Source organism: Sphaeramia orbicularis, chromosome 6 (assembly GCF_902148855.1).
Source record: "Sphaeramia orbicularis chromosome 6, fSphaOr1.1, whole genome shotgun sequence".
Classification (NCBI taxonomy): domain Eukaryota; kingdom Metazoa; phylum Chordata; class Actinopteri; order Kurtiformes; family Apogonidae; genus Sphaeramia; species Sphaeramia orbicularis.
The window spans coordinates 36,383,932-36,410,062 of NC_043962.1; the positions used below are offsets into that span (position 1 = coordinate 36,383,932).

General features: G+C 37.3%; 1 protein-coding gene across 4 annotated transcripts in view; it reads left to right on the forward strand.

Moving 5' to 3' along the window:
* Positions 1-26,131, forward strand: part of LOC115420484 (voltage-dependent calcium channel subunit alpha-2/delta-4-like) — a 103,800-nt gene that overhangs the window by 58,974 nt on the left and 18,695 nt on the right. For all 4 annotated transcript variants that reach the window (XM_030135738.1, XM_030135737.1, XM_030135735.1 and 1 more), the window contains 4 exons: positions 17,662-17,723; positions 21,745-21,759; positions 21,885-21,929; positions 22,044-22,106. In XM_030135738.1, the coding sequence (XP_029991598.1) occupies positions 17,662-17,723; positions 21,745-21,759; positions 21,885-21,929; positions 22,044-22,106 (185 nt within the window). The remainder of the gene's footprint in view (positions 1-17,661; positions 17,724-21,744; positions 21,760-21,884; positions 21,930-22,043; positions 22,107-26,131) is intronic.

Sequence of the window (26,131 nt, forward strand, 5' to 3'; positions counted from 1 at the left end):
TACTGTGTTTGTAGTACTGCGTATTATAATGCACATGTAATTGGAGCCAAGGTTATAATAGTTTTGGATTTTAAATTATAGTTTAGTTTTAATTAGTTTTGACTTTTTTTTCTCTTATTCAGTTAGTTTTAATTAGTTTTTAGAGCAGGTTTGTTAGTTTTTATTAGTTATCGTTTTTTTCTGAATGCTTAGTTTTAGTTTAGTTTAGTTTAGTTTTAGTATTAGTTTTAGTTATTTCATATATTTTATCTTCCTCACCATCCTATTCAAAGAAATTAGTGAGGCATGGATATGGGTTACCCTGGACACTTTATTTGGGGGTCGGGTTAGGGCGGCTCATGGACTGAGCAGAGACACAGTGTACCGTACAATGTATAAATTCCCTATAGCAGGTTGAGGTGGGGTGCAATCCATACACAACGTCACTTACGTGAAACAATGCGAAGATGTGCAAAGCATGAGAGGAGATGCACAAAGCAGCCAGCAGTTAAACCAGATAGAACCATATATAACCAGCTAACCAGCAGTTAAAGCAGATAGAAACATATATAAACCAGTTAACCAGCAATTAAAGCAGATAGGAACCTATTACAAACCAGCTAACCAGCAGTTAAAGCAGATAGAAACATATATAAACCAGCTAACCAGCAGTTAAAGCAGATAGAAACATATATAAACCAGCTAACCAGCAGTTAAAGCAGATAGGAACCTATTATAAACCAGCTAACCAGCAGTTAAAGCAGACAGAAACATATATAAACCACTTATAAACATATATAACCCAGTTCCTCAGCAGTAAACCACACTTTAGCAGATCTCTCATCTCTTAATCATCTCCAGTTCCATTATTAGCCAACTTTGCTTCATTTCAGTTCAGCTAGCTGTAGCTAGTAACATCAAACGTTTTTTAACATTCTAACAGGTTCCATACCTCTGTAATTGGATTAGTTTTCATCCTCCTCTTTTCTCCTCTTCTAAACTGTGCAGTTCAGGGCTTGGAAGGCCTTTTCATGGTGATAAACTCTCCAGTTTTAACCTGGATGCTAGTTCAACACTGACTCTGACCTTTAGCTCTGCTCTGTCTCTGTCACTCACACGCACACACACGGTACGCCAAAAAAAAAAAAAAAAAAAAAAAACCCGACCCATGTATCACTACAGTAAACCCCAGACAGGACGGTGCTCCTTTGTCCCAGCTTTAGTCTGTATGTTCCAGGTAGAATGGGGACCAGAAGACAACTGGAAACCACCAGTGACCACACATGACAGACTGGGAAGTGTTGTATGGTGTCACCAGCTCAAACTGCTGGAGCGAAATAAATCAATTTCATATCAATCCGACATTGACAAAGACGAAAACGAAGGGAATTGTATCCATAATTTTTATACGTTTTAGTTAGTTTTGTAAGCTCACGATACAGTTTCAGTTAGTTATCGTTTTTTTCTTTTAATTAGAGTTTTTATTAATTTCAGTTAACGAAAATGTTTTTTCAATTTTAGTTTTCGTCATTTCATTCGTTTTCGTTAACGATAATAACCTTGATTGGAGCAAATCTAAAAAATATATATGATGGAATTTATTTAGTTTGCTTGAGATAATTATCATTGACTGATCTCTAAATGCATTCACCAACTGAATATTTGTTGACCACAGAATTCTGGGAAATGTAATATAGAGAATCAAGAAGGATGAGAGGAGGTATTATAGCTCAAACTAGTGCATTGACTCATGGGGAACCATGGGTTCTAGATCCTCTGATACAGTTCATTCCTTTACTTTCGTGGCAAATTCCACATTTTCAGTTGAATAACCTCTCAGCTGGTATGTCTGTTTCTGCAAATCATGGCAACATGGCCCTATTGTTTATCTGTTGCTAGGTAACCCACTTCAATTCTTTGATTCTGGGCATATCAATGTAATTGGCCATTGGGAGGCCATTTGTTACGCCCTGGCCTGGGGACCCTAGGACATAACATGAAATAGAGTGGACACCTTTCCTCACTCCCAAGCCACAGAGAGAAACCCCGGACATGGGTTGTGCATGTTAAGAAAAAAGTGATTTATTTACAGAGTGCACATTACAGATAATGAAAACTGAACAAAAAGCACAGCTGAAACTTCAGGGTGGGCTCTGGCCAAAATAACAAACAAAACTTTCTAACACAAGAACGAAGCTGACCTGCAACGTAAAGAAACCAAAATACAGAGACTAACCTCCCTTACAAAAACAGGAGAAAACGAGACAAACGAAAAGGGCAGTCCACCCCTACTGCCGAAAGCACGAACAAAGACAGAATGATGGCGGGGTTGGGAGTGGAGGAATGGCAACCCTGGTCCGGCCCAGCTCCGCGGTCTTTATTGGTCTGCCTCCGGCAGCTGGTCCCATCCGGGTGCAGGATCTGGCTCCACCTGTAACACATAATCCACTCACGCACAGAAAAAAAGGAAACACCCACGGAGTGACACAGAGACCCACCATTGTATTCCAAAATTAGTAATATCTCCCAAAATATTGGTCCTATCATCTTGACGTTTTCGCTAGTCTCTTCCTTGACCAAAAATACACAAGTATACCAAACTGCAGCAGTCTTCTCTTTCCAGATTTTGTGTGATGCCAGAGACACACAGAGTCCACTTCCCTTTTATAATATAGGATGATATTGCTGATGTTTTTTTTTGTAGTTTTCATATGACAACAGAGCTCTATGGCATAAAGGAAAGACGATATGGTGACTGTTGAAACTGATGCACTTACTTATTAGTGCTGTAGTACTGTTTAAGTTGTTGTTTTTTTGACTACTACACTGGTGGCAGTCATGACAGTGACATATTTTGGGTTTTCAGGTTATCCAGTCATGACTTTCTCCTGAGAACAATAATTCACGTTCACGTGGACTTGAATTCAAAGTTGAACTCATGGGAATGTGTTGGTCAAACCTTGCTGTGAGTTAGGGGAGGTACTAAATATAGATACAGTAATTTATGGAATTCTATCCTCTTGCAAACATTACAGCAGGGTACCAAGGTGCATATACTTAAATGTTTTGACACATGTGGACATCAAAGTTGCAGTCTGTCATTCTTAAAGAGGAACTCAGTTGAGACTAATTTTTCACAGACTCCAAACAGACTGGGGGCAGACAGTTACAAAGACGGCACCTCCACAACTTTTGGGTGTGTACTCTTTATATTTATGCATTTTCAGTCTCATACTTGATTAGTTTTACCACAAACTGTGATGACTTAACTTGTAAAATTGTTTTTAAACTGATAAACATCAGTGTGTAAATATGGGCATGATTCAGCCAGGATCTAAACATTACTCTTATCTTTCTGAGTGTATTATTATTTACTTTTTTCCAATAAATAAAGTCCTGTGGGTCTTAACCAACAGGGACAGGGCTTTGCATCTCTATTATGACAAAATTTCCCATGCATGTGTAATAGGATGATGAAGTGATGATAAGTTATATCCAAAAGGCCAAAGCTAATCTTCACTGTGACATCTTAAGGTTCTACCAAACGCTTTTCTGGCCAATGTTCAACACTATAAATCAGGATTCCCCTCAGGAAGAGTAGTCTGCTCTGTCCCTTCCTGAGGAGGCTTCAGTGTTATGAATCCATTCCAGTTTTTTATTGATTTGACTTCTAACCAGGACAAGGAGCCTCCCGTTCCCCTGTAATCTACTTCAGGTTCATTGGTTTTGCTGATATTGAGCTTCAGGTACTTCACTGTTTATCAGCTCTTTACCACCAAAAAGCCTGCATCACACAGATTTGGACCATTCTGAGAAGTTTGACCAAAAATTAATGAGTTCACAATCCCAGATGACAAAAACAATGTACCTCTCTGAGAAAGTGGTGGAAAAAAGGTTCTGATTAAACCCACTGCAAGGTGATTTAGTAACTTCTGACTTTAATAATGAATAAATAAATAAAAAAAGAAGAGAAAAATGATAAAATACAGCACAAGACTGAGTAAATTGACTGGTCTGATTTGAAGAAAAGAACAAATAATAAACCACAAACTTAGATTAAGAATTCAGTCAAACTTGTCAGCCTGGATGAGTAATATATTACCACGTGGTCTGTTGTGCATCATCCTCTGTTAATGACACATCTTTTATCTGAAGGGTTCTCCTCAAAACTGGGGGAAAACACAGGCTGATTCAAACATGGCACCAGGGTTCCAAGAATCCTGAACAGAACCAGTACAAGAACCAGAATCAGAACTAATTTAGTGGGAAAAGCCTATCAGAGTACTCTACTAAACAGAAATAGTAATAAACAGGGTTCCAGTGGTGTCTTAAAAAGTCTTAAAAGTCTTGAATTTACAAATCTTCATTTAATATCTTAAAAAGTCTTTAAAAGGTACAAAATTTGATACGGTAGGTCTTATGTTGCTATAAACTTGTTGGCTGTATTATGTTTAAATGTGTCTGAAAAATGTCCAAGCTGCAAAGAAAGTAAGGTTAGTCGACTCAGTTCCACCCGTTCCAACCCGACAATTTATACTGAAACTAGAAAAGCACTCGGAGAGCGCAGACCTGCACCAAGGCAGATCAGCCTCCTTCCCCCTCAATCACCACCAAAATGTAATCATTTGTTCCTTGTGCCAATATCAACATTTCCTGAAAATTTCATCAAAATCCTTCCATAACTTTTTGAGTTATCTTGCTAAAAGACAGACAGACAGACAAATAAACCCCGATGAAAGCATAACCTCCATTCCTTGGCGGAGGTAATTAGGAACCAGTTATCTCTAACTTTGCAGCCCCCGATGACAAATGACTTGAAACGATGGGAATCAAGGCGTTGGAGTAAATAAATACATTTACCTAAATTCTAGGAGTCACAAATTTTGCCAGTACAGCCGTGACATAGACTGTGAAATGGGCATTAAATTCTGTTCTTAGTCTTAAAAAGGTCTTAGAAACACTTAAATTTAACATGTAGAAAACTGGAAATGATTCCCAGGAGCTTCCATTTCGACAAATAAATAAACAACAAAATGACATTATTAAAAACCTCTGTGATGTGAGTCGACAGACATGGATATTACCTTCACCATGACGGGTTAGAGTGAGTAATCAACGGTGAGTCTATAATTCTAGTTCTGTGAGATTCGCTTACCTTTGGGAAATCCAAGCAGTTTGCCAGTCTTATCTGTTAATCTTGAATTTCAGGAAACGGATCAAAGTAGAAAATATTGTCTGTTTGCTGAAAGCCAAAAAGCATATTTAGAAGCACAATATGTGACTCACCAACAGACAGAACATCCATAATCCTAAACTTCCTTTAATCCACTGAAGCAGCATTTTCATTTTCATTTGATCATGTTTTTCCCTGTTGTTTACTTCATACAGTCCAGTATGATTATGTTATATCATCATTTTTCTTTAGATGCTGTATTTTGCAAGTCAATAGAAACTGTCTGTGTTCACGTTTCCAATACATTTACATTTTCCATGTTAAATTTTTGAGATTAGATGCAAATGTATGGATCACTGCGGCCAAACAGGTTTATTGCAGCAAATATTCTACAGTGACAAGAGCAACAGAAATAGATGTCATCATTTCTGAAACATCACATCTTACTTACATCTTACAGCTTACTTTACGCAGCAAAACTGTTCATAGGGGCTGGACGTAAAAATGACTAAAAACATATGAAATATATATATACACACACACACACACACACACACACACACATATATATATATATATATATATATATATATATTTTTTTTTTTTTTTTTTTTTTTTTAAAGCAAGAGGTTTAAATAGTGTAAGTGCTTGTTTTAAAACTTGACTGTAAAGTTATAATGCTGCCGGCAGAACACTTTTACGCAGTAGCATCACAAGGGAGAGTGAAGTCGACTGTTAAAATAAAATTCACACTGTAGAATAATAATCCAGCTGCAGACTTTCAGATTTTTCCACCATTAACTTTTCTTGCAAAAAAAAAAAAGAAAAGACCTAAAGGTGTATTTTTTGACACCGTGACAGGATTATGAGTTATTGATATTGAATGTAAAAGCAGAATAAGTTTGTTTGAGGTGTTTTGTTCTGTTATGAACTCGTAGAGAGTGCAGACTGCAGCAGAAACAGTGCAGCTGCAGCGCTGAAGGGCAGCGATAAGGACGCTGCTGACAGGAAAGGAGAAAAGAGAAAAAAAAACTGAAAAATGAAATCAAACAGCAGAGCAAAGCCGCAGACCACTGAGTCTGCAGAGAAGCTCTTCTAAAAGAATGAGACGAAGCCCTGCCTTAAGAGGTTTAAAGGACCCAGAGGTCATAACGCTGTCTGAACGCGGATGCAGCATCACATTTCTTTTCCCCTGTTCACGCCTCGTCTTTTGGACAGGTGCCACAATTCAAAGCTTCACTTCCCTAAATGACTGTAAACAGAGGTCAGTCACCACCTAATGGGACTTTAAGGACAGTTATGTAAAGAATATAATGAAACGTAAGTTTATAGTTGCTTACGTCTGAGCCCAGGCACAAGAAGTCAACGGTGCATTGTCCAAATTATTACCAGGTTTCATTGATTTGATCCTGAATTATTTGGTAGACTGAGCCAAAATTACAGGTGTAAAACAAGGGATGACCAGGTATGAAACATGGATTAATTCTTGCCTTGAGTGACAGTTTGTACATTCCAGTTACAGTATGTTACAGCCTCTAAAACAAAGAAAAGTACAGAAGGAGAAGGAACAGACGTACAGTTGTGCTCTTAAGTTTACATACCCTAGCAGAATTTGTGATTCTTTGGCCATTTTTCAGAGAATATGAATGATGATACAAAAACTTGTCTTTCACTCATGGCTAGTGGTTGGGTGAATCCATTTATCATCTAACAGATGTGTTTGCTCTTTTTAAATCATACTGACAACAGAAACTATCCAAATGACCCTGATCCAAAGTTTCCATACCCTAGTTCTTAATCCTCTGTGTTGGCCCCTTTAACATCAGTGTCAGCTGAAGTCTTTTGTGCTAGTTGTGGATGAGGCACTGTATTTTCTCAGATGGTAAAGCTGCCCATTCTTCTTGGCAAAACACCTTCAGTTCCTTTAAGATTTTGGGTTTACTTGCATGAACTACATGTTTGAGACCTCCCCAAAGTGGCTCAATGATACCTTCACCTTCACTTTTTTCTGCTGTAGCCAATGACAGGTCAACTTGGTCTTCTGTTTAGGGTCATTGTCACGTTGGAACATCCAAGACCATCCCATGTACATTCTGTCAGGATATGTAAACTTATGAGCTCAACTGTATGTCCTCTTACACACAGTTAATTTCAGGTATAGTGTATCCCATCCATGTAGGTGATGACAATAATCTGCAAGGGAACATGATGTTACAAACACATGACCCTTGGTTCGGACATTAGTTCTGATGTTCAGGCCCTTACATTTGCCCTCCTGTGTGATTCAGAGCTTCCAGGAGTGAATTGCATCTAGGGGTATAAGAAAATATCGCTTCCACAATATATCGCGATATTTCATTTCACAATACTGTATCGATATTAAAAAGTACTGTATCAATATTTTTTGGTGTTTATTCAAATGGAGATATGGCAGACGTTTTTGTTTTTTATTTTTTATTTGTTCTTTTATTTCTATATTCACATGAGTGTTTTACTCTGTTGATTGTATAATAAAACAGTAGTATTGTGATATTGCAGGTCATGCATATAGTTTTTTTTTAAAACTATTTTGTAAAATAATGATTATTTGAATCATCCTAAAAGCACTTTTTACTGTCTGAGAGGCAGATATTAGTTCCTTGCATTAAAATACTGCTCTGATGTTGGATGATTTAGGGACTGAGCACTATACAACTAATAGAATATGAACATTTGAACCGGATCTGAAACTGTAGTATCTGTAAAACATCATTTTATTTGTGTGTGTTTTGTGCTTGTAATTTTATTTTTATTTATCTGTAAAAAAAAATGTTACTTTTTACAGAGGAAAGTTTTGTGATATAGTATTAAATAGTGTTCTGAACAAATAAAAATATGTTCAGTATTTGTGCATATTTCTGGTATGATTAAATTTTTCCAGGAAATAATCTCTTAACATCCCTTAACAGTATCGTGATATATTGCGATATATCGTATTGTGATCCTAGTATTGTGATTTGTATTGTATCGCGACATTCTTGCTAATACACAGCCCTAATTGCATCTTTTGTAATCAGGTCTTGGTCATGAATGAGTGAACGTGTCTTTGTCTCTGCTGTCCACTTGTGTCCAGGATAGCCTTTAATAGGACATGATTGTGTAAACAGATCACATAACCTGCAGTTCATATTCTAGATGGCTGGAAAGTCGGCTGGAGAGTCGGCTTATGGCTAAAAGGTCACCAGTTCGATTCCCTGGATTGGCGGAGAATTGTTGCCTGGTATGTCCTTGAGCAAGGCACTTAATCCGCCCATTTGCTCCCTGGGCACCTGACATGGCGAGCCCACTGTTCCTAGTATGCATTATGTGTGATGCATGATTTAGAGATGGGCTAAAGGCAGAAGACAAATGTCGGTGTGTGGTGCATGTTTACGTGTGTGACAAACTACTACTGACAAAATAAAGATTCTATTGTATTGGTGTCTTGCAGCTTTGGTAGCCCCCTCCTTTGCAGGACCTCAATGCTTAGTTTCTGAATTAGGACACACAGATACTAGTATTGAAAAGATGCAGCTGTTTGTATCAGACTATACTGTGATATCATAAACAGTGTGAAAGAAGAGTTCAGACGTCATCATCATCAAGTTCCTTCCTCGCCTGTCATATCTGATCATTGCCCTTCGTGTTACTTGCATATAGTTGAGGCTTGTCCATCTTCTGATGTCACTAGACCATGTTGTTATGAGTCTTCCTCTCTCTCCTGCCATCAATATTCCCCTCAAGTAAGATACTGTGGTGTATGATGTGGCCAAAATACTTCCATTTTTTTTTTATCTTGATGCTTTCAAGGAGGTGTTTTCTGGTTCTTGACTCTGTCCATCCATGAGATTTTCAACATTCTTTTATATATCCAGAGTTCAAAGGATGTCCGTTTCTTTTTAACCTTTTATTGGGCAAGTGACTATTTTTGGTAATTTACACAAACTCTAAATATGGGGCCAATCCTGTGCCTCAGTGAGGTCAAGAAGGATGTTATTTTTTAACACTATACAATGATTCAGAGAAATTTTATAGAAATTTTGAAGCTGTAAATAGTGAATATGAGTGATTTTTGCCAATTTGTGACCTTATAACAGTTGTTTTATTGCATGTATTTAGTTTTTAGCAAGTGGTGGTTGGATGTTTTATGGCAAGAGGAGGTAGATGACAATGTCCAATAACACACTAAGGTTGAAACTTTAAATTTCAAAGTATTTCAATGAGTGCCCTATAAAGGGTTAATTTGCACCGTAACTGTCCATGTCTCAGCTCCATACAGCAGTGTTGACCATACATAGCAGTATAGAATACAGAATCTGGTTGGTAGTGGAATTTGGGGAAGTTCTTGTCCTAATTTCCTCTTCACTTTTCCCTTTCTCTGTCAGTTTGTTCCCTGGGTAGATGAAGCTCGGGACTTGTTCAATAACTGCTCCATCAGTCACAGTGTTGATACACCTGTTTGTAATAATGCCTCTATAAACTATGTGATTTCAATTCAATTCAATTTTATTTGTAGAGCCCTATATCACAACAAGGTTGCCACATGGGGATTTATAGAATTAGTTGGATATGAAAACAAACAACAGTCTAATAAACAGCACATGAAGGAATTGGATTAATGTCCCCGGGCATCCCCCGTCCTTAGAACCTCCTTCTCGGCAAGGAAAAACTCCAAAAACCCAGTTTTTCTTATAAATTCATCCACAGCCACACTGTGAGACATGGATCCAGAAAACCTAAGTACGACATGGATGCAGACTGTGTGATGATAACATGAAATGAATCTCAGGCTATGATGAATTTACGAGAACAAAACGTCATCAGCGTACATTGTCATTATACTGCTTGGTGCCACTTGAACACTTTAATTATATTTAATTGTTGAGCAACATAGACAGACTGACTTTATTAATCCCAGTAGGAAAATTGTTGCGTTACAGCAGCAGCATCTGACAACACAAGACAAAAGAGAATATGAAGCAAGAAATAAGAAAACAACATGTCTAGACTATATTTACATCAAAGTACTGTATATACATTATGTATTATGAAATACATGTTACAGAATATATAAAATAGATAGAAGATTTACAAGTAGAAGTGAGTATGCAGTGTCTTCCTCATCTGTCACACAGACATATGCTGTTATATAGTGAGACTTTAAAGAGCAGGAATGATTTCCTATAATGTCCTTTGTGACAGTGAGGCTGAATGAGTCTGAAGAAAAGGAGATGTGTCTCTGCAGTGAATTGTGGGGTGGATGGGATGGATTGTCCATGATGGAGGGCAGTTTGGTCTGTTTGTGTCTGTCTGAGAAGAAAGGTCAATTATATAACATATCTGGTGTTCGTAAAGTGAACTGTCCAAACATCACCCATCCTCTCCACTTTGAGAACAAGGGACAGAGAGGTAGTTACATGAGCGATGGAGGCAACATTTTCTGATTGCTTCAAATAATGTTTACTGAATGTATGTTGTCGAGGAGAATTTATTTATTTATTTTTTTTCTTTAAAGCTTTGTTTAACCAGGGAATAAAAATCCCATTGAGATTAAGAACCTCTTTTTCAACGGACTCGTGGCCAAGAGGCAGCATAAAATGCACAGTTACAACCCACACAGTTACAACATACAAGAATTTACAGGACAAGTCAAACTATGAAAAACAAGTGCAAGACATTGAGTTAGACTCTAGCACTTTGAGTTTGGATTTAGAATAACTGGTGACAGGATGAGAAGTTTATTTAAACCCTTGACAATCACAAGGATGCCCAGGTACAATTGCAATTCCAATGAAGTTGGGACATTGTGTCAAATGTAAATATGTTGCAGGCATCAAGTTCAAAAGGACTGAATATTTGCAAAAAGCAATAAAGTTTATCAGTTTGAACATTAAGCATATTATCATTGTAGTGTATTCAATTGAATATAGATCAAAAATGATTTGGAAATCTTTATATCCTGTTTTTATTTACATTTTGCACAACATCCCAACTTTATTGGAATTGTAGTTGTGCATGAAATAAAATAAAATGAAATAAAATAAAATAAAATACAGACAGAAAGGACAAGAGGATTTGACAAGGTAAAGAAAAAAAAGTTACATAATTAAACATTACAAGTAAAAACGTGAAACTTTGAGAAACAAGTTAAACCTTTTAAATGTCTCAGTGGGGTTAATGAGAATAGCTTAACGGTGTCTGTTTTTTGCTCGGACTGAACTGCACCACATTAACAGTAGTGCAGTAGCAAGAAGAGCAGACTGAACTGGAGTTGCATCATTTTTATCCTGCTCCACCCACACTCGCTGTGTGATGCTATTATTGGCTGGACGTACAAACTCATTGTCCAAAGGTCGAGGCCCAGAAACATCCAGAACACAGCAGAACAAGAGGAAAACAGAAAATACAGGCATAGGGCAGCGTCTCTGCAGGTGTATACACCATCACACACGAACAGAGGGTCACAAGGGATAAGTGCAGAATTATTATTGTATTGTTTTGTAAGTGACAACAAGAAAAATCTGTTGTTAGTAACAACTGACACCCAGAACTGAGTGTTTTTGGTAACAAAGCATCTCTATTATTTAGGAAAAATAAAACGAACCCAATTAAATATTAGACAAACAAATCAACTATTCTGTCTCCTAAATAGCAAATGTAACGTTTTAGACTTTAATAAAATCCTCACCGAATCAGTGAAAGGAATTCTAAAATCAGTTGCCTGAACTAAACACACAGCATTGTTTGTTTTTTTATCCTGCAGTATTGGAGGGCGACCTACAGCAGGAGAAATTTCACAATAAAAAACACAAAGCCCAATAAGAAGAAATGACCAGAAATAAGAGGTTTTACAGCTTCTTTCCTTTTCCAATAACAGCATTACACAAGAGACTCAGTATGTCGCCTCGTATCACTCATCTGTGTGCGTTGGTGTGTTGGTGTGTGTGTGTGTGTGTGTGTGTGTGTGTGTGTGTGACTGCCTGTGTGAGGAATAGTTTTCATTATTGAAGTGACAAAAGCAGTTGCAGATATTATGTTGCTGCGAGTGAAACGACCCCTGCTGGTCCTCTAAGGCTGCGGTCAGCTGCGTCTCTGCCTCTGCAGACCCATGTGTTTGTGGCATTGCTTTGGGAATGTCTTTTTATTTGCTGCAATCTGAAAAAAGGTGAAACTGGGAAATCTCCGTTAAAGGGGTTCAGTATTTCTTTGACTGAGTCAGCTTTAACAGTTGTTATGATCTGTTGGTCACTGCAGTGTGAACATACTGGTGTAAACTTTAATGATCTTTATCTCTGGTGTCAAGTCACACAGAAAACTCATTTCAACTTCACCGAACTCCTGACACCTTGCGCTTCCATCAAGGCAGAGGTTTTACCCCCCGAGAGGTGCAACAGACAGATCCATAGGGTCGTATATCCCTTCAGCTACTGGATGTTTAAGATTTTTTCTGTTACATTCCCTGAAGATTTAACCCTTTATAGGACACTCTTAGAAATACTCTGGAATTCAAAATGTCCTTAGTGTGTTATTGGAGGATATAACAAGACTTTATTACTTTTGTGAAGTTTTTCAACATTTTTCATTGTCATGTACATAATCAAGGTCAATGAAGTTACCATATTTGGTTCCTTGCTCGTAAGTGGCAAAAGATACCCTTTGACTGGCCATGGCTGGTCTGGTCCTTGGGCTGTGACTGTGCTGCTGGGGGTGCTGGAGGTTGTGTGGGGGGTTGATGGTGTCCCCCCTTCCTCGGGCTCTGCGTGCTGGGCTCCACCCCCCCTTATAGCCATATTAATTTAAATTATTTCATATAAACTCAAAACAGATAGTAACTGATACAAATACATTGTTACAAATATTAAATTATTTAACTCGTTGTATTGTGACTGCCTCTGCCGCTACCGCCGCCGCAATAAAACTGGCAAATTAGGCTACTGGTATTATTATTATATATTTTTGTATTATTACAACAATTATTATTTTCCGCCTCACTCCCTCCTCTCTTTTTCTCACTTTTATTCATACCCCCCCTTCCCCTTTTCCCTATCACCCCTAACCAAACTATATTGTTTAGTTGCTTTTTACATTTATGATCTTTTTCATCGTAATATGATGTTATCGTTGTTTGTCAATACTCTGTCGTTGTTGTTGTTTTTGGTTTGTTTGTTTATTTGTTTGATATTCCCTTTGTTTATGTGTTGTTGTCATTTTTCTGTCCATGTTGTCTTGTAAAATAAAAAAAAAGTGGCAAAAGATCCAAGAAGTAGTCATAAAAAATGCAAGAAAAACACATGTAATGTCAAAGAAACATGTATTTTAGAACATTGGAACATCACTTTTAGAACATTAGACCAACATAAGTGCTGATCCAGACCCCTGTCCACATCCACATTATCCCTTTGAACATCATTCCTTACATTAGTACCATTACTTCATGGTACCTAACAAAGCAGGTACACTCACTGATCATACAGAGGTGGACCTTGCGGACCCTGTAGACCACATTGGACCTGAGATTATTGACTCACTGTCCTCCCTGTAACTGTTGCTTTCACTGTTTTGTACTGTGTGCAGAAATCACCAGAAATAGTCACTTGCCTGATAAAGGGTTAATTTGGTGCACAGTTTCTTTTCTTTCCTCTTTCTTTATTTGTTTACTTATTCATTGATTGGTTGATTGATTTCTATTTTTCCTCTGCTGTTCTCTGATGATTTAGTGACATCATGGGTGGATTATTTGTAAACAGTGTCAGGAGGATCTTTTTTTGTTGTATTTGCTATTGACTGGGGTCTGACTCAGGACATTTTACTCTTAATATTTTCAGGTCAGTGCTAATATTGATTTTGAGTTGGTTATTATTTGCCATAAATATGAGATTATTTTACATCCAGGGTGTCACCAGGAAAGCCTGTAGCGTCTCCAAGACCCTCTAGTGGACTAAGTGGTTCAGAAAATGATTGAATGATTGATTGATTGATTGATTGATTGATTGATTGAGTGAATGAATGAATGAATGAATGAATGAGATTACTTTCTCTGTCAGACAAACTGTTAAAGATGCTCTAAATGAATCTAATGTCCTCACTCTGATGCGGATATTTTGCAAAATTAACATTGTTTACTACATTTTGGCCTCTTATCAACACATTAACTGTGTTTTGAAATGCCTTCTAAAGTGAGGGATTACCCATGTGCACCTATGAGGAAAGGGAGAATGGAGAGATTAAAAAATGATGTTGTTGCTTTGTTTGATGAATATGCACCTCAAACATCAAATATTCATATAGCTGTTTAGGGTAGTGTATTACATCCAGATTGAGGTCAGAATGGACAAATTTGTACCATGTACCGGTGTTGTTGATGTCCATGAAATAAAAGGAACACTTTGACAACCCAAACCAACATTTATGGTAAAGTTTATATCGTAACTAGTTTTTTCTGCTCATCTTCCTGACAGACCAAAGCCTCTGTGTCTTATATATTCAATATTATATAAAATATATAGTTTTTGCATTATAGTTTGTGCTTAAGTATTCTATAAAACAAAGATCATGTGGAAAAATGTCTTTATTCATGTGGACGAGGCATAAGTTTCAGTTTCATGCAACACAGCTACTCTTAGTACAGTAGCTGTTTAACCTGGAATGCTAACATAAGTGGATTATCTTAAACCAAATGCTGCCATAGTCCTCCAACATGACATGTGGAAAAGAGAGTTAGACCTGATCCACAGAGACACCAGCAGCAGCTCCATGTTCACCAGTTAATATAGTCACAAAAACAGCCGCAGCTGAAGACAGAAGCAGTATAATAGTACTGTGCCCAGAATAAATGCAATGTTTAATTAATTTATTCGTTTTATTAAAGCTCTATTCCCACCTCCTGCACCCGTTCACAATGAAACATTCAGCGACCAAAAACAAAACAATGGTCTAACCCATGCAACATTCAGCGGTTGATTAATTGTGTCTAAAACTCACAGGGAACTGACTTCTCTAAAAACAGGACCGTGAATGTAGTATTCTCCTTAAAAAGGCCCTAAAGCTTTGAATTTTGTTCACACAATATTTAGTTATTTTCTTGCTCTGTTATATGATGGATTAATGTTGTAAAGTCATAAAACATGTCAAATGTCCAAAATGTTTTTTTATATATTGTTCTGTTGTGACATGGATATAATAACAGTAAATATATGCACATGCTCCAGTCCTTTATCAGGCTAAAAAACAAAACTGCTTGCTAGCATTAGCTCATCAGAATACGCAAGTGTTGTTTTAACTGTGGCAGCAGAATCCAAAATACATAAGGGTTAAAGCTTTGTCAGGAAATAACTGTCAAATGCAATGCTATGTTTTGTTTTGTTTCTTGCTGAAAATCTTTCAAGCTAGGTGATGATGGGACCAAAGGTGTTAAGTAACGAAGTACAAATACTTCGTTACCTTACTTAAGTAGAAATTTTGGGTTTTTATACTTTACTGGAGTAATTCTATTTCAGTCAGCTGTTCACTTCTACTCCTTAGATTTTCACACAATTATCTGTACTTTCTACTCCTTACATTTTAAAAATAGCCGCGTTATTCCTTTAATTAATCCTTTATTTAATTTCAGCTTGTTTTCATTCTGGCTTGTCATAGTTCAAATTAAAATTAAAAAAAAAAACAACTATCCAGATAAATTGCTCCATCCAGATAGAGTGAATTTGATTGTGGTTGGATGAGAAGTATAAACATATACCACTCCAACACCCTATTGGTTTGTACGCAATGAATTGCACCTGACTTTTTGCACCATTCCAATACTTATATTCAACTAGTCATCATATCTTCTGCTCCATAAAATACTCGTTAATACTCAGTAGTGCACATATATGGTTCTTTAATACATTTGCATTCATTTTCAATGTTCACATATGCAGCTGAAACAGGTAGACTAGAGCATTCCAAATGTTTCAACGTTAACATTTTAATACAACATTACGGTCATTATGGCCTTTAGAAACATGTTTTTTGGGGAGGTGGGGTAGTGTACTACAGGCCCCTGTGGCACTGGCTAAGCTTTTGTCCTAATGACATTTTTTTCCCCTTGCATTTACTTTTATACTTTAAGTAGTTTTAAAATTCAGTACTTTTACACTTTTACTGAGTAAAAAGCTTGAGTTGATACTTCAGCTTCTACAGAAATCTTTTTAAACTCTAGTATCTATACTTTTACCTAAGGAATGAATGTGAATACTTTTGACACCTCTAGATGGGACTTTTACTGTCATATGAAGAGCTGGAAACACGTACCAGCAGAGGGGCCTGTAGTACAGTTCAGGGGCCAAGGAGGAGCTTCTATGTCTAAAAGATTTTATGTAGAGATGCACAATTAATTGATTCCAAATGTCATGCATATTTACAAAAGGCTGCACCTTAATGTGTGTGTGGTAATATTTGGGAATCAGTGGTACAGTGTAAAACATGCAGTCAGTCTTCTTTATGGGCTTAAAATCCATATTTGTCTTTCCAATACCCTTCATACTAGAACTCATAAACGTATGAAACTGAACTTGGAACTTGGAAAATAAGTGTTGCCACATTCTTGTCAAAGAAAAAAAAACCTGCTTGTTTGTTTGACACAGTTGACACAAACCAGAGTTATAAATGACACAGCGTCTGACCTGAATTGAGTTGACCGAAGACCCTGCACCGCAGCTTTGGCTCATCTCATTTTATTTGCACAGAGATTAATTCATTCCCAAGATCTCCAACATAAGGTGAAATCCAGAGTTTTACAGACCCGATGAAAAAAAATAAAAAACAACTCATTAAGTCATAAATTTAGAAGAAAAAACTTGGAAAAGCAGTAAATCAACAAAGGTAATGGCTGTGAATGCTTACGCCTTGTGCTGCTGATTCATGACTCTTTTCCCATAAATTTACAACTTTAATCTCAGAGAGTATCCAAGTGTTTCTTCTCATATGGAAATAGTGAAAAATTGGGCATTTCTCCCTTGAATATTTCCCCTCTCCTGGCTCATAATTTTTTTTCACCTATGATTTTCCATAGTAAGTTGTCAAATAAATAAAGCTATAATGTAGTGTAGGAAAAAGTACAGTGTTGCCCTCTGATGTCACGGAAGTAGAGAAGTATAAAGTTGCAGGAAATGGAAAGTATAAGAGAGTTGGTAAGGGTTGGATGTTTACTCTCTGTTCACTATTCATCTCCTCTAAATTCTTGGTGTGTACTTGACTCAGTAATAAATCTGCTACAGTGCATTAGTGAGGGCGGTGTCATTATGCAGTCTGCAGGGAGCACACACCATCAGGCTCATCAGCGTTTACATCCCTTCATTAACGTCAGGACATGACAGAGGTGAACTCAGGGTCGAATTGATTTCCCGTCCGGTCCTCCACAAACACAGCGAACTGTTCAGCACCGCCTCTGCAGAGTCCATCTTGTCCTGCGTCTGTCTTAATACTCTCTTTGTGTGTGTGTTTTCTATTTTTAGCTATCGGGGTGCAGATGTCCTTGGATTTGCTGGAAAAGAGGTTCTGGGCCGTCGCCAAGCAGGTGAGCAGATGACACGCCCACACACGTGTTGGCTGGTGTTGATGAGTGTTGACATTTACCAAACCACACACAAACCAAACACTAAACAGAACCAGGCCTGCATAAATCAGTTTAGCCAGTTTACTTTGCTGTTCATTGGAAGTGAAGACAAACCAGTGGTACAAACTTATTTCCAGTTGTTGCATTTATCATTAACATATCACTATCGCTAAATTTTCAGACCAAAGATCCACAATAAGGCAGTGTGTTTACACTAATGCAACAGACAGTGTATTCATAGCAGTAACTCTATAGGAGAGTCAAAAAAGACATTTTCAAGAAAAAACAAGATTTTACAAAGGAGAGAAATTTACTGAAACTGAAGTCATCAAAAATTATATAGAAAATCACAATTTACGGATTTCTCTGTTTATAAGCCTATAGCATACTCAATTATGTCTTTTTTTTAAACTTCTATTTATTCAAGCTTCATGATAATTTTACACACAATAAACAAACAAACATAAAAAAATAAACAGTCTGTAAAATTACAACGATGCTACAAGACTGGTTTATGTAATATATGCTTGTGCAACATCACTAGCACATTGAGGTAGTGCATAATGTTTGCACAATAATTCATATCATATAGTAAAATAAAACACATAAGAATATGAATCAAGAATGTTATTTCTTTACAATCAAAGTGAAAAAGGCAGACAAGCAGAGAAAGCAAAACAAAAAGTGATAGATTTCCATCATGTTATGTATTTAAGTCCAAATTATACTGCACTCCCAAAAGTTCCAGTGGCTTCCTCCATTTCTACAGGTAAATATGAGTCCTTTTATTAACATAGTGTTGTAGTTTTACCAGTATCACAACTTCTGAGACCAGTTACTTTTTGAACTTTTTTTTTTAGTGTCATCTGTCCTGTGAATGTATGGTGGCAAGAAAAAGTATGAAAACCCACTGAAATGTTCTAGTTCTCTGAATGAATGGGTCATAAAAAGGGATCTGATTTACATCTTAGTCACAAGTACAAACACAATGTTCTTAACCTAATGTAAAATAAATCATTATAATAATTCAGGCCTTTATGGAATCCAGCTGTTAACCAGTCACAGTGCAGCTGGAAAATGTAAGTGAACCCACAAATGGAATCAGAAGTTTACAAACCTGACGTTCAGTCAATGAAATGAGGTTTGAGCCAGGTGTGGAACCACTGTGACTTAGAGAAACACTCTTGAGTTTCCTTTTCACAAGCAGCATCTACTGATGTGAACCATGTCTCACAAAAAAAGAGAGTTTTGATTTTAAAAAAAACAAACAAACCAAAAAAAAAGGTTGATTTGCATAAGATTGGAAGCTGTTCCAACTCAAAGACTTGAGGTATTTAGACGAAGTAGACAAAAAAGACTATAAACTACTAATAATCAAAAAGAAACTAAGACTAAACAATTTCACATTAGAATTTTTTCCTAATTAATCATATTTTTAGTATTGATTACATTTGTCTGTGTATGTGTGGAACAGAGGGAAGATATTGTGCTAAACTTATTATTGTTACATACACACTGTTAATATGTCATGACATGTCAGTTTGACAAAAAGTCAAACTGTTCCAAACTACGTCCTCAAAAATGACTGAGGGTAGTCATAGTGTGTTATTTGCTACAGTTGTATTTCTACTATAGTTTAAAAAGGGGGATTAAAATGCAGGGAACCTGACACAGAAGATCTCCCCTTATTTGTCAGCTCCTCTTTTCTACTCTCACATCAGTTCTGTCATTTAGAGCAGATTCATAGACTTGAACTAGGTGACATTAGTGAACAGACGAACACAAGGTGAAACGTACCAGATAAAACTACAGCAACTTTTAACTTAGTTGATTTTTCATGAGTCTTTACGCCCGTGTTTTTCAGCCTTGGGGTCGGGACCCCACGTGGGGTTGCCTGGAATTCAAATGGGGTCACTTAAAATTTCTAGTAATTGATAAAAATTAAAAAAAAAAAAAACAAACAAAAAAAAAACCTTACTAATAAAAATATATGGTGAGTTGAGAGAAACAATCACAATACATAAAATACATGACAAACTCTGAAGCTGAAACTGAAGCACTGTGGTACTGTTTATCTTTCAAATGTTCATTGTGGTCAGTTTCAGATGCTGCAGCTCTTTCATAATTCATAGTTTGAGTTCTTGTTTGTTCAGTATTAATTGGCAGCCTTGTAAATCCAAGCTGGACTGACTGTACATATCCTGACCAAGGAAACTAAAATTCTCACTTTGTGCAGTAATCTACACCTGGCTTTTCTGCCTCCATCCATAATAATATACATTATATAGACTAAATGTCGTCTAAAATTAATGTTTATTTGCAACATAGTATAGCAAACTATTACATGATCAAAAACAAATTAATTTTAGCAACAAAAAAAAAAAATGTCTGGGGTCGCCAGAAATTTGTAATGTTTAAAAAATCAACAGTTGTTTTACACTTGGTCAAGATCATAAAATCACTGAATGTGTGCAGGAAAATCCACCAGTTTGATGAATTCACTGAAATGAACTGATCTCTACCTGCACCCAAACTTCAATTTAGAGTAAAGCAGTGCTTCCCAACATTTTTTGGCTTGTGACCCTGTTTTAACAGAAAAGCAGCAGATTCACACCATCTAATATTTGCATAAATCCAGACCCTCATGGGATAAATGGCTCGGCAGAGGAGATACAGACAGATCTGCAGTCCCTCCAGAGACATGAGTTGGTGCTATAATATGTCAAATGAATAAAATGCGTTAACTTTATCATCTGTCTAGCGACTGGTCATGCAAACTTCCAACGGCACTTGCAAGGACGATGGAATCAGAGGTCATTTTTCCAATTTTCTTTTATGTTCATTAGGGAACAGAACCCATTAATTATATGCATTAAGTCTCTTAGATATTTTATTTTTAGATTAATGTGAAATGAGGATAATGAGAGCCTGTAAAAATGAAAAGCGCTTAAGGCAGAACTGAAAACTTTTTTAAACGTTCGACAAGAACATGAACTTTATATGCAAAGTCACGCTGAACAGCTCTGTATTTTCTGCTGCCGTGGCTGCGGAGTTTTCCTGATATTTGTCCTCAGATTACGCAGATAAACATTCACACACTCCGACGCGGTCCACAGGTGTTTGACCTTGTGTTCGTCTCCTGCAGCTCAGTGAAGCAGAAGCAGCGCTGCAACTGAATGTGCACATGTCCTGTGGAGGTTGATGGTGTAGATAATGTTATTAATGAGAGTCGACAGCTGTGACCGGCAGGATTAATGCTTTCACAAGACTGCTGACTTTCTCATCTGACTCCACAGTTATCACACAGCGCATTTACATCCCGTCACCACAGTTTCAGGGGTCAATGAAATATTTCCTCCATTTAGTAAAAATCGAGGTTAAATCAGGCTCAGTAGTGTCGTTTCTGTAAAGTAGAGAGTTTAGTTATTTATAACTCCAGTATATTAACACACCTGTAACCACGTTTTAACGCAGTATCACATTATTATAAGTGTGTTTGCAGGTGTGACACGATACTGTGCTTACACTGTATTTGCTTTGCTGTAATTGTCTGTTAAAGCATGATTTCTTTACCATTTTCACATCACATCAGAGTAAACTGTAATAACAGATAATAAGGAACATTTATATACTGAGGTTTAGCTGTATCATAAATCTTAAAAAATACATTTTTGAGAATCGGAAAGAAAATTAAAGCATTGTTTGTCTGTGTACATTTCACAAATATGTTTCAACATACATGCATTTAAAACTGTGAAATGTGCATCTTTGCAACATTTTCATCAAAGAAATAACATTTTATCATTAACAAACTCATATGACTTTGTTTTTTAAGAATTCACTGTACTTCTGATCAAACTATAGGCACATATGGCAGCAGCACTGATGTGCATTTAACTAATGTAATGTTGAAATGTTTCTGATCGATCGTTTTTGTTTTTTTTTTTGGTCTCTTTGACTCTTCCCTCCTTGCTGCCTCCAGCCCAGTGACACTGATGTAAGTAAACTGATTTTACTCATTCATAAAAGGAATTTGATGTCTTCTGTTAGAGTGCTGTGGAAATAATTTCTACCTTTACCTTGTGTGGGTTTTTTTTTTTTTTTTTTTTTTTACTTTTTCAGTGCTCAAATATTGAAGGTGTGTGTCCTCTCAGCTGTGAGAGTCCAGTAAGTACTCAGTCCACTTTGTTTCTTCCTCATCACCAGATATTATTATATCTAAATATGTTTTATGATGAAAACCTTCAGTTGATACCCTTATTTCCATGGTTTTTCATTTAGGATCTGAACTGTTTCCTGGTCGACAACAATGGCTTCATTGTGCTGTCCAAAGAGAGGAACGAGGTATGGTCCCTGACCCTGACTCAGCCTTTAACCCCAAAAAAACAACTGTATTTACACTACAATTTCCACATGTTACTGTTGTTCTTCTAAGGTCATTTGCGGCCTTTGGCCACAAAAAAATACACTGTAAATAAAAATCTGTGAAATTTAAAGCAAAATTCTGGCAGCTGTGTTTGCCAGAATTTCACAGTAAAAATGTGGTAACAATGTGAAAGACATTACGGGAAGCTATATTCCGAACTGTAAGTTTCACAGTTAAAAACAGTTATTTCAGTGGTAAGTTACTATTAAAAACACAAATATTGTAAACTTGTTTAAGGTAATTTCTATAATGTAAAGCTATTTACAGTAAACTACGGTGAAAACTAAATAATCTATAAACCCCTCTACAGTCTTTCACAGTGATAACAACCGTATCATGTATCATGGTATTCACTGCATAGTTTGACACATTAAATTACCAGCGGTTGTGGTTGTCAGAATATCACTGCAAAAAATACAGTAGAACACATTAGAAATGACAGTTGGTTTGCTTTTGTTTTTGTTACACACAACTGCTACATTTTCACAGTGAAAACAACAAAACACATAAAATTCCTTTTAATCAAGAAACACTTTATTAAACAAAGACATGGCTTTTTCCGGATACAAGCGATCAAAATGAGTTTCCTCCGTAGGGTGGCTGGGCACACCCTTAGGGATAGGGTGAGGAGCTCAGTCACCATGGAGGAGCTCAGAGTAGAGCCGCTGTTCCTCCACATTGAGAGGGGCCAGCTGAGGTGGCTCGGGCATCTGTTTCGGATGCCTCCTGGACGCCTCCCTGGGGAGGTGTTCCGGGTATGTCCCGCCGGGAGGAGGCCTCGGGGAAGACCTAGGACACGTTGGAGAGACTATGTCTCTCGGCTGGCCTGGGAACGCCTCGGGGTCCCCCTGGAAGAGCTGGAGGAGGTGTCTGGGGAGAGGTAAGTCTGGGCATCCCTGCTTAGACTGTTGCCCCCGCGACCTGGCCCCGGATAAGCGGTGGATAATGGATGGATGGATGGATGGATGGCTTTTGCATACATTTGCCAGAATGTTGCCCCATTACATCAGGAACTTGACATCTATTTCTTTCTTCTTTTCTTTCCCTGTTTGCTATAAAATATATTCTTTCCACGCGATCTTCCTCATAAAAAACATCCTCATACATAGGAAATAAGAAAGAGAATAATATCCTACAATGAGCTAGAGTTTATTTTCTTGGTGGTAAGATAAAAACATAGGCAATAGTTACATGATTATTTAGACGTTGTAATTATTTTGTTTTCAGTCACAGTATTGCCTTCCATAAACTTTCCATTTTCCATGTCCTCACAGATACACATAAACAAAAACCTCATTATGAGTGACCCAAAATACTGTCCACATGTGGATGAGGGTTCGTGGAGGAAAGCATTCATTCGTATTAACATAGACGAGGCCAAAGTTTGATTAAATTAAACCACTTTAATCTATTTGGACTCATTAGAGCATAGGACAATCTGGATCAGTTTTGGTGTCAGTCTGTCCAAAAGGTGACTTCTCATCTTCACGGTGGCTTTTTGGATCATTTAATGTGCTCATAAACAACATCTGGACGGATCGCATGATTTTGGGGATGGTTAAGGTTTTAATCTGTTTGTGGTGCATTAGCGGTCCGATGTAGCAGGAAACAGCTGCTCCACCTGCTGACTGTGGGCGGGGCTTAAGCAGCGTGGGGTGAGATGCAGCACGTACGAAAGACTCGAAAATGTCTGAAATTCTATTATTATAGTGGTTTTGACCTTCTACACATCTGGGTTAGTCATGGTTGAGCCTCAACATTAAATAGGTTGTAAAGTTAGTTTTAATTAGAGCTGAATTGGTTTGAGAGATTATGCAAAAAAAAAAAAACAGATGTATGATGATTTTATAACCTTCTTTTTTTTGCATGTACATTTTTTTGGCTCAAGGGTGCAAAAAGTGTGTGTTCTGTATTATAAACCTGTAAGAATAACTAACATTAGGTTCAAGGAATATGTCTAAAAAGAAATATTCCTGCAGGAACTGTAACGCAGACATAATTATCACTAAATCATAAAGGAAACATGACAACAATGTACAAAAATGGTCTGAGAAGGAAGATAATGCATTCAAATTGCCTAAATATACTTAAAATCATAGATTTTAAGACACTCTTTTCAGTTTATTAAACTAAATTCCAATTATGTTAAAGTTGTTCTTAAACCTGCAGTGTTTGATAGTTTTAGTTTTAGTGTCAGTGGACAAAAAATCCATAATTTTCTTTCAATATATTGTGATTCTAGGGTTTCTTAGACAGACTTTTGCATTTACTTACCTGTGTTTTCAGGCTGCAGAAAATCTACTTAGTTATGCAAATTCAGTCCAATCCCAGGTGTTCTCAAACAGGTGAGCAGGTTAAATACGTGACTGACAGCTGTAATTACAGGACGCTGATCAGATTTAGTCAAATATGACCTGGACGTTCTGCTGCTCAACTCCATATCCCAAAATAGACGCTTGGAAAAGTGGCTTCATTTTTCCATATCAGGTTGAAACAGCATGAAGTCATTTGTATTTATACTTTAATTTGCACAGAACTACAAAGGGAATGAGTGCATTTTCAGATTTTTACATTTTTCTTCCCCTGATCTCGGTTCCTGCAGATTGTAGTATATTCTACTCAGGTGTATTTCTTCTTGACCTGGTTATTCTTTGTGACATTTATCATGTAGAACGTCTTTAAATGTGTTTTTGCTTGTAGAGACGCACAGACCGTAAAGCTGTTGTCCATCTGACAGCTGCTTGTTAGCTCTGGATTAACTCAGCCTGTTAAGAGCCATATTACTGAGGATTAATCCTGTGCCCACCATGCTACTATTAACACACACACACACATCTCTACTCCCCTCCTTTAACTCCACGTCTCCTGTAGCGTTGAGGTGTTCCTAATTATGTAAGTTCAGAGCCGAGGCGTGCTGTTTGGTTTGTGCTTTGTTGCTGGGAGTCAGACCTGTGAGATTTGTGTCACAGGATGGTCTGAGTGATAGTGATGGTGATGGTGAGGAGGCCAGATGTGCAGGAACAGCTGGTTGTGCCGAGGCCAGAGGAGGTTCAACCATCGCACCGTGACCCTGTGACGTCTTCAGGCTGTCAGTGTCACACAGAGCTGCAGACACTGGACGTTTCTCAATATCAAGTTCGCTGAGTACGGTACGGTGGCCCTGAGGTGCAAACCACGAACGCAAAAGAGAAAACACAACTGCAAATGAGAAAACGGAACTGCGGGACTAGTCCTACCTATACTCCTCTGGTAATTTCTAAAAATGGCATGTGGTCAGTGACTGTAATTTGTGCAGTAAAAGTTCCACTGCAATTCTATTTCAGCAAACATAGAAGTCCTGTGCTAGCAACAGTCCAGCGTAAACTGACATTTCTGAGATCTAGATCGATTTGTAATATTTTTTTAAACTATGTATTTCATTTTATCGAGGCTGGCTGAAGATGATAAATGAAAGTTTTAAGTGTTTTTGGTGCATTTTCTGGAACTTGGAGCATAGATATTCTTCGTAGAGAATATACTTAAATCTTTCAGAAGAGCTACATCTCACTACAGTAGATGATGAGATAGATGATATGCAGGACAGAAAAGAACATTTTTCTTGTCTTTCAACAACTATCTGTAAGTGCTGAGCCTGTACTTGACATCAGAACTGTGGAGTAATGTCAGTAAATGTGACTAAAAAACGTATTTATGTCTATAAAACTAACAAATATGTCACATGAAATACAGATGTCTGCAGTTTATATCCAAATCAGGTTCCCAGGTTTTACTGGTCCTGTTTGAATGAGGCTTTGTTTTAAGTTTTAGAGTGTTTTTGCATGTGTATGTGTTGTATTTTTTTGCCTTGGTCTTATCAGTTTTTCACAGCCCCGCTCCACTCTGACATCCATTATTTCCACTGGCTTGTACTGTGTAACTACAGTTTGGAGCTACATGAAACACA